Here is a 9,751-nt window from a genome sequence, read left to right on the forward strand (position 1 = left end):
AGATAATTTTTTCAAATGACAGTGGGGGAATTAATTGATCATTTTCCTCTTATCAGTTATAGCCAATGTTTACCTATGTTCCCAAACTTTAGAGTGTTGGGGATGCAGTTCTTCTTGAAAGCATTTGACCTTTATTTTCCTGAGTTGACTGGATACAAGTAAAATTTGTCTATTATTGGATCAATTTCTTAAGAGATCAGTGGAAGATAGAAATACAAAAGAGGAAAAATGTAGGGAGTTAAATTTTGAGTTATTTGTAAGAGGAACATGTTTACCTGAAGGAGATACTCTTTCAAAGGACCTATGACAAGGCATTGAAACAAGCCTATTGTCTCTCTGTAAGGAAGTAAGGCTTTAATCTATCTTTGGTGTGTATATACAAGGAATTTGATCTCCAGCCTATCATGGGGCCTCAAGTGTGAAGGTTCTATCTTTGTTTAGAGTTGTATTTGTTTAGGGTTGTATTTTATTTTTTCTTGTTAGGAAACAAGGGAAAATCATAATTCTCTAGAATAGTTGTAGAATGATGGTTAGTGTCAAATTAATTTTTGAAAAGTGTTGACATTCTAAAATGTATAAGCAAGGATAAAAACTGGAGAATAATGTGGGCAGATATATTAAAAAATAAATAGGAGTGCATGGTCAGTGGCTTGAATCATAGTAGATATATGATGAAGTAAAACAATTTAGTTGCTTAACAGAAACACAACTACTCTAAGACCAGAGGAAAATTTCTCCCCTTGCCTCCCTGACCCGTGGCTACTGCAATGCAGTGAACAGTCCAGAGCCCCATAAATCATTCTGTCATGTCAATGTGCTCCTGTCCTGATGTGTCTAGGTTCTAAATGGCCAACTGGATACCAGGTAGAGCAGCATATTAAGATGAATGAGGGAGAATCTAGGCAGAAATAAAATCCTAGGGAATTGGCCAGCCAGGCACAGAGCACACTGTGATTTGAGAGCCATCCATCCCCTGGGGCATGGATCCTGAGTTTGCTTGGAAGCAGAGAAAGCTGCTGGGCTAACAGAGGAGAAGGGGTTGTTAATGTAGAGTTTATGAGACCTAGAAGTATCAGAGAGAGCTGAGACCACTGATTTATAGGCTGCCCCAGCTAAAAATGCTTTAAGATTTGAACTGACTAAAGCCAGCAAAAGAAACTCATCAGTAGCTTTCACTGCAGAGGATTGAGGACAAAGAAGCATAGAAAATTGAGAAAAGGCAAAGAAAAGGAGATTAGGTACTTTAATCCTATTATTAATCAAATGTAAAAAGGAAGCCCAGAGGGCAGAGGATAGGGGACTTGGGGCAGCATGTGGCTCTCTGGAGCCTTCTCCCTCCCTTCTCACTTCCCAGAGTCCTTCCCCACTGCTGGACAGAAGTCCTGAACCCAACCCAGGTCACTGAGCTGGAGGGATGAGGAGCTTCTTGGCAGCATCAGCCTCCTCTTCCCAGGAACTAGAGGAGCTGGAGCACTTCATGCACAGACAGCTATGTTCTGGAGTACCTGGTGCAGGGGCTGCTGGCAGAGTACAGAGGCTGATAGTGAGAATGAGCAGGTACAGTCCCTCATCTCCCAGGAGGAAGTGCCAATGTTGGACCACCAGTGAAAGACCTAATGAAGAAGGGACAGCAAATTGCAGTAAGGCTGGACAGTAGCTGTTTCTACTCTCCCAAGTCAAGCCCCCCAACTTAGAGCTGAAGAAGGAGGTAACCAGGAAATGCTGGTGAACAGTTTTTTAAGTGTCCCAATAAAAGCCTGTTCTCGCTAAGCCAAGGTCCAGGAAAAGGGCAGCCTAGGCAGATAGAAAAGTTTAAATTTTTTGAAAATGTTTATTTACTTTTGAGAGAGAGACAGAGTGTGAGCAGGGGAGGGGCAGTGAGAGAGAGGGAGACACAGAATCTGAAGCAGGCTCCAGGCTCTGAGCTGTCAGCACAGAGACCCACTCAGGGCTCAAACTCATGAACTGTGAGATATGACCTAAGCAGAAGTCAGACGCTTTATGGACTGAGCCACCCAGGTGCCTCAAGATAGAAAAGTTTTAGACAATAACTGCTCTACTCCAGCCAAATAGCATAGAACAAGCTGTGGCCCCACCTTTACCTACACCAGCAAAGACCCAAGGGTGTCTAGACTACCACCCTCACAGGGCTATAACAAGGCACTCCCTATTTCCCCCCCTACCCAGGGTGGTATCAGAGAAAGCCAGGCAGGAATATGGAATTTTCATCACTGCAAGCATGTAATGAGGACCCCTAGCCACCCCCATGGTATTATTGGAGACCATGTGAGAACCTGAACTTCCATCTCCACTCAGCAGTTGAGGCGCTTCTCCCTGCTCTGTTGGGTTGTATCTGAGGAAGTTCTAATAGAGTTGGGACTTCCACTAATGTCCAGTGGTAGTGACGCCATTTCTATGGCAGGGTCAGTGGGGACTGTGTGGGGTCCTTGAACTCCCACTTCTACCTAGCTGTAACAAGTGCGCCCTTGGACTTCTACCTTCACTGGTGATGGTGAGACTGTGCTCCCTTTCCCCTGCCAGAGTGGTATCACAAAAAGCCATAAAAGAAATTAAAAAATCATTTCTTCTAGCAAGAACTGGAAATATCTCAAACTTAATGGAGAAACAACTACTAAAAGTCAACACTGCGAGGAGAAACTGGGCTTCATCAAAATTAAAAACTTTTACTCTGGGAATAACCTTGTTTAGAAGATGAAGAGATGAATTTCAGAGAGGGAGAACATTTTGTAAAACATGTATCTGACAAAGGACTACTATCCAGAATATATAAAGAATTCCCAAAACTCATCATTTAAAACAATCCAATTAGAAAATAGAAAAAAGACATAAAGAGACATTTTTCCCTGATGAGGATGTACAGATGGCAAATAAGCACACAAAAAGATGTTCAGCATCATTAGCTGTAAGTGAAATGAAAAGTAAACCTACAATGGGAGATCTCTACATACCTATCTTAATAACAAATTTTTCTTAAAAAATAGTGTCAACACCAAATGCCAGTGAAGATACAGTGAAATTGGGTCAGTCATACATAGCTGGTAAGAAGTTAAAGTGCTACAGTCATTCTGGGAAACAGTTTGGCAGTTCTTAAAAAAACAGAACCTTTAAGTATGATATCACCCAGCAATTTTACTCCTGTGTGTTTATGCTGGAGAAATGAACACTCATGTTCACACAAAAGCTTTACCAAATGTTTGTAGCAGCTTTATTAATAATAGCCCCAAACTAGAAACAATCCAGTTGTCCTTCAAAAGGTGAAAAGTTAAAATAAGCTGTGGTACTTAGCAATAAAATACAATCGGCTACTGAAACATGCAACAACCTATGTGAATCTCCAGGGTATTATGCCTAGTGAAAAAAGCTAATCCCCAAAAGTAATTTCATATGTATAACATCCTTGAAATGACAAGAGGATAAAAATGGGGAACATATTAGCAGTTCCTAGGAATTAGGGAAGGGAGAGGCAGAATTGTTGTAGACTCAGGGTCTGGAGTTCTCTCTTGTCCAGCAAGAGAGTGGATGCAGGATTGAAATGCGAGAGAGGCTAATGTCCCGGAAGAGACAAGAGTCTAGAGTAAGGGTGCTTGCTCCATTTTTATTAGGATTTGAAGGCTTACAAGTGTGCTGGATGTGCACAAAGAGACAGTGAAACTGTGAACATTAACTCATGGGTATGGGGGAAATGGGATTTTGAAGATATGCGGTGTTAGGGTTTTGGGTCAATGCAAAACTAAATTCTAGTACCAGGCAGATGGTTGTTTACAATAGGCATGAGGCACCACCTCTGTTACCTAAATTTGCCTAGCGGACAAGAAGGACAGAGCATGCTACCTCAGGGTCAACAAGGCATCTTTCTTTTGCTAATTTGCTCTGCTCAGGGCCACTTTACCCTGCCATCTACAGTCCTGTTTACATGCTTACCTATTTTGGTCCTTCCTTCCTGGGAAAACAGCTTTCTGCTATTGCCCTAAGTTGGGGGGGGGGCGTGTTTCTGCCCTGAATACCTAATCTTGTTTACCTCATTTTGTATGCTTCCTTCCTAAAATTTCCTATTCCTATACTTTTGTCCTATACCAGGGACCTTTGCCCTGTTTACCTAATCTTGTTTACCCAAACTTGGGTGTATTCATTCTGTGGTTTTCTAATTCTTTATGCCTTGTTAGCCCATTAGTGCAAGCTCAGGGAATTCCTAAGCTTATTCTCCATACAGGATGAAATGGGTGTGGGTGCAAAATGGTAGCAGAAGGGAACCTTGTGCTGATAGAAATGTTCTGTTTCTTGACTGTATTAACATCAATGTGCTGGTTGTAATATTGAACTGTATTTTTACAGGTTTCCGATGAGGGAAAGTGGGTGAAAGGTATATGAGATCTCTGTTATTTCTTACAACGTGATGTGAATCTATAAATATCTAAAATAAAAGTTGACTTAAGAAAAAAGAAATCCCAGACACTAATCAATAAATTATTCACATTGCTATTTTTTAACTATTTTGGCTTTATTCATTTATTTAAAGATAAATATTTATTGAGCATTTTCCTGTAATAATGTTAGTGATGTTATAGCAGTAACCTTGATGAACACAGCCCTTCCTTACATGGAACTTAAAATATAATGAGGAATACACACATCAAATTAGAAATAGCTATGTTACAGAAATGGTACTATGGAGTATGAACGAAAGGAGCTCTCTTGGACTCAGCTTCTGAGAAGATTTTCCTAACAGTATGATGCTGAAACTGAGATTTGAAGAATGGATAGATGTTAATAGGCAAAGCACGAAGGACCAATGTTTCAGACAGAATAATTAGCCACTGCAAAGCCTCAAAATGAGAGAGAATGAAGTTTTGGGGCAAGCAAAGGAAACAAAATTGCTTCTGGAATTTCAGGGCTAGAGCATGTCCTCTGAGGCTAGAGAGGAGGATGGGGGCCAGGTGTTGGATGGCCTGATAAATCTTGAAAAGGGGTTTGTGTTTTAATTTAAGAGTAGTGACAAGTATGTGAAGGGTCTTGAAGAAAACGATCGCATGCTTAGATTTGTATTTTAAAAAATCGCATTCTGGGGGCACCTGGGTGGCTGTCGGTTGAGCGTCCAACTTCGGCTCAGGTCATGATCTCACAGCTCGTGAGTTCGAACCCACGTCGGGCTCTGTGCTGACAGCTCGGAGCCTGGAACCTGCTTCATATTCTGTGTCTCCCTCTCTCTCTGCCCCTAACCCACTCGCATTCTGTCTCTGTCTCCCTCAAAAATATATAAACATTAAAATAAATAAATAAATAAATAAATAAATAAATAAATAAATAAATAAAATACAAAAATCTCATTCTGAATGTAGATAATAGGAATCAAGGCAAATAAGATGTGAAGTGGGAAGACATATAGGTGACTTAATATTCTGTTTGAAAAAAAGATGTGAAATCTTAGACAAGAATGGTGATATTTGGAGGAAAACAAAGGGATGTATTTAAGAGGTGTTTAGAGTAGGAATTCATAGGATTTCAATTTTAGTGAATACTGAGGATCAGGGAAGGGAGGAGTCTATTATTACTCCTGGATTTTGCATTGAGGAACTGGGTAAATATTGGTGCCAATTTTTGTGGTTGGGGATCTGGAAGAAGATCAGGTTCAAGAATGAGATGATTAATCTAAGGCCTGCTGAGTGGGAGAAGCCCTCAAAGCATCAGGTCAGTAGACAGATTTATGAAGTAGGAACTAAAGAAATAATACCCCAGCTTTGAAGTTCCTAGCTGACATGGTAAAATTAAAGCCAAGGGAAAGGAGCGCACCTGCGGATAGAATATGGAGTGAGAATAGGCCAGAGGTGTAATTCTGAGGAACACTGGTGTTGGAGCAGATGAGACAAACCCAGGAAACTGCAACTGGGAAGGAGTTCCGAAAGAGTTGGGGGAAAAACAAGAGACTGTAGTTTCTCGGAAGTCCAGTGGAATATTTGAAAGAGGGAGTGGTTAGCAATGATCAAGTAAAGAAGAAATTTCCACCCAGATGAATGCCAAAGCATTAAAAGAAGTGTTAATGATTAATTTGTATGGAGGAAGCAGAGATGTTTTTTGAAAGGTTTCTTGGAGAAACACAGGGCAAAAAATATAGACATTAGTTTCCTCAATTCAGCAGATTTTATTCACAGGGCAGTAGAAATAAATGAATGAAAAAGTTATATGTAAGTTTAATAAAGCATTTATTCCAAGTATAAAAATTCTTAATTAAACTGAATATGCTTTAATATGTTTGGCTTGTTATCCAAGGCTATCAAACTCAGATATATAAGCTCCTGGGAGATGTTTTATCTGACTAAGAAATCATATTCAAGGAAGCCAGGGCCTTTAAATATACACCCTTGGGTGATTATTCTTCTTTGGAACAGCTATTATTTCTATGCATTTTTTTTTCCCTGGGGAATAAACCAGTTGGTTGAATATTGGAAAGACTTCATTTTTACAATAGTAGAGAGGCAGGCAAAAGTGCAAAAAGCTCTGGTTTGTATTTACTAAAGTATCGGTAGCATTAAGGAAACTCTCTCTCACCTGTAATTCTAATTGAAACCTAAAACTACAATGGCATCCTAAACTGACAGTCAAGTTTGTGTTCCAGGCTCAACATAAGTAACACACAGTTTATTTTGTTCTTATTCTAAGTTAAAATAGGAATTAAAAATATAATTTATGGATTTTGATTTACTCAAAGTCACATTTTATCTATTAAACCCATAAGTTTACTATGAGATATATTTATCATTTTTGAGGTATTTTTGATAATGAGAATAAATACAATAAGCAAGTCCCAGAAAATGTCACTTAGAAAATGGCATTTGAATGTTAAGTTTACTTCTAGAAATCAGCTCAGTTTTCTATTCTCATCTCTGTTCTTGATGGAAGTAGATGAGGTCAACTTATTCTCTGTCGTTAGCCAAATAGAGTCACCTCTGATTCAACATTCAATTTCTACAGATGGGCTTTTATTGAACTATCTCCCCACATGGTGGCTCTTTTCATAGTAATGTCGACAGTCATATGACTTGCAGTGTTCTTGGTGAGCTTGCAGCATGTAGAATCTAGATCTCCATTCATTATTAGATACGAGTAGGATGCACAATCCGCTTGCCCAGTCTTCTCATGGCCACTCTCATGTCTTTGTTTCTTAATGTATAGATGGCAGGATTCAAGACGGGGGTGATAGCGAAGTCGACTATGAACAAATACTTATCCAGTGATGATGTAGGGAAAGGCCACACATAGAGAAACATGCATGGCATAAAAAACAAAATCACTACAGTGATGTGAGCTGACAATGTGACAAATGCTTTGGACAAGTCCCCTGAAGAACGTTTCCAGACAGTGACCAAAATGAAGATATAGGATATAATTAAGGAGAAGAAAGTAGCCATGGATATAAACCCACTGTTGGCAATGATTACAAACTCTAGCTTGTAAGTGTCTACACAAGCAAGTTTCATGACGCGAGGAAAATCACAGTAAAAACTATCTACTTCATTAGGGCCACAAAAGGGCAGGTTTATGACAAAAACAAACTGAGATACAGCATGGATTATCCCCACTATCCAGGCAGCCACTACAAAGGAGACACACGTTTTGGGGCTCATGATGGTCAGGTAGTGGAGAGGTTTACAGATTGCGGTGTACCGGTCATATGCCATGGCTATGAGCAGCACCATCTCAACTCCGCCCATGACATGAATAAAAAATATCTGTATCATGCATTTTGGAAAGGAAATGATGTTGCAGTCAGTGAAAAGATCAGAGATCATTTTGGGCACTGTGGTAGAGGACAGACCCAGATCAAGAAGAGAGAGGTTGGCCAATAGGAAGTACATGGGGGTGTGTAAATGAGAGTCAATAATTACCGTGAACACAATGAAGAGGTTTCCTAGGATAATTCCCATGTAGAACACAGAGAAGAACCAAAAGAGAAAAAGGTGCATCTCCCATGAATTTGAAAGACCAATCAATACAAATTCAGATACCACAGAGTCATTTGGTCCATCCATTGGCTCAATCAGTAGAGAAGACGCTGAAGTGTTCTGAAGGTAGAAAATAAGGAAGAATTGAGAAATATGGGTACTGAATATTGATATGCTTTTGCCCCTCAATGAATTTGTGGAAGATATGCTGTAATTGCCAAAATGTGAAGCTGGAAAACATACAGAGAAGGCAAATGAAAGGAAGATAAATGAATAGGAGAATTGAGATAATCATAAGTTCAACTAGAGAGAGAAACAATTATTTGGAAACATGGAGGAATTAGGAGCAAAGAGTAACACTTCCTGGTAAAGAGCCTCTTTACTCGTTGTGCAATAATTCAGTCTTTCTCAGTCTTTTCCATATACATTCAGGAAAACATCTTCTGTTTCGTGAATAGTTACCTATAATTTGAATGTTCAAACTCTTAATGATATTTGTACACACATTTTCTTGCAGAATGTACTCTCTGACTAATCTTTACTTCACACCTGTGAAATCTTGGGAATTAACACTCATTGTGACCAAGCCAATGAGTAAAAGCCAATGAGTAAAAGAGTGTTGAATGTAAAAGGAGTGGTAACATAAAATGAAAAGGCTTAGTCCTTTGATAGTTTACAATTCTTGTGATTGCAACAAGTCACTTGGAAAATTAAGATACATTTGAGGTCAAGTGAACCTCCCAACGCCAAAAAGAGAGTGTCAGAAGACTCAGAAAAATGGCTTTTCAGTACTTTGCTAGGATTGAGAGAGATTTTGTGCTTTTGAAAGGTGTGTTCTAGGATTAATGAGTGGCAATTTAAACACAAAACAGAAATAATTATGCTCACTGAATCAAAATATTTAATCATGATATACTAAGAGCATGTCAAAACTACTGGATCTCAAGCATTATGAGAGCTTGTCTTCAAATATTTGAAGCTTATTTCAGCTAAAATGCTATTTGGAGGTGTGCAAAATTGCTCCCAACAACTTTTTTCCAGGGGAATATCTGTTTTCAGTTTGAATAAGTAGAAAGGATGAAGATATATAAATTCATTTGGATCCATTCATTATTTAATTTAAAGTGAAAAATTAAAAGTACATTTAAGAGATAAGATATTAGAAGATATGCAGAAGGGTATTGAGAAGATTAGTACCAAAATGAGTGTGGCCATTATAAACAATGCAAATTTGGATTTGACATGTCCACTAAATTATAAAGTGACAAAACCTGGTTACAAATGAGTATGTGTTATGTGATATGCTCTTTACAAGTATACACTATAAAAATATGTAAATACATGAACATCTCAAGAAGATCACTGGATCAATGACATTTTAGGTAATTTTAATATTAAAAAACTTGACCATGTATATTTTGTTTTTTCTATATTGGCCACAGGTTTGTAATAAAAACTGTGAAAATTTAGAAAGAGACTCATAAATACAGAGAAGAAACTTGTGGTTGCCAGACAGAAGGGTTGTAGAGGGTTGTAGAGAAAGGGGTGAAGGGAGTGGTGCTCTATGCATCTCTGTCTCTGTTTCTCTCAAATAAATAATAGAGAAGGGCAAGAGAAAAAGAAGCATCTTGTGAGATTTATGGAGAGAGTAGAGAATGCATATATGTGAGAGAGGTGGATTATTACATATTTTTGGTACTAGATTTATAATTTAAAATTTAAGCCATAATTTCTTGGGGGTAAATGACAATTACTGGTATACTATGTAGAAAATCTTGGTGTTTTATGCCTAA

The 9,751-nt window shown here is 38.6% G+C and overlaps 1 protein-coding gene across 1 annotated transcript; it reads right to left on the reverse strand.

Annotated features, from left to right (window-relative positions):
* Positions 1-7,109: 7,109 nt before the first annotated feature.
* LOC124508130 (olfactory receptor 4F15-like) lies at positions 7,110-8,048 on the reverse strand. Its single transcript, XM_047074546.1, has one exon. The coding sequence runs from the start codon at positions 8,043-8,045 to the stop codon at positions 7,110-7,112; it is 936 nt and encodes a 311-aa protein (XP_046930502.1). The 5' UTR covers positions 8,046-8,048.
* Positions 8,049-9,751: the final 1,703 nt, after the last annotated feature.

The sequence above is a fragment of the Lynx rufus genome, unplaced genomic scaffold (assembly GCF_022079265.1).
Source record: "Lynx rufus isolate CCGP_SWC_20201006 ecotype Redwood Valley unplaced genomic scaffold, mLynRuf1.p SCAF_13, whole genome shotgun sequence".
Lineage (NCBI taxonomy): Eukaryota > Metazoa > Chordata > Mammalia > Carnivora > Felidae > Lynx > Lynx rufus.

Excerpts from the sequence above, each read along its gene's own strand:
- LOC124508130 (XM_047074546.1), bottom strand. The coding sequence starts at position 8,045 with ATGGATGGACCAAATGACTCTGTGGTATCTGAATTTGTATTGATTGGT.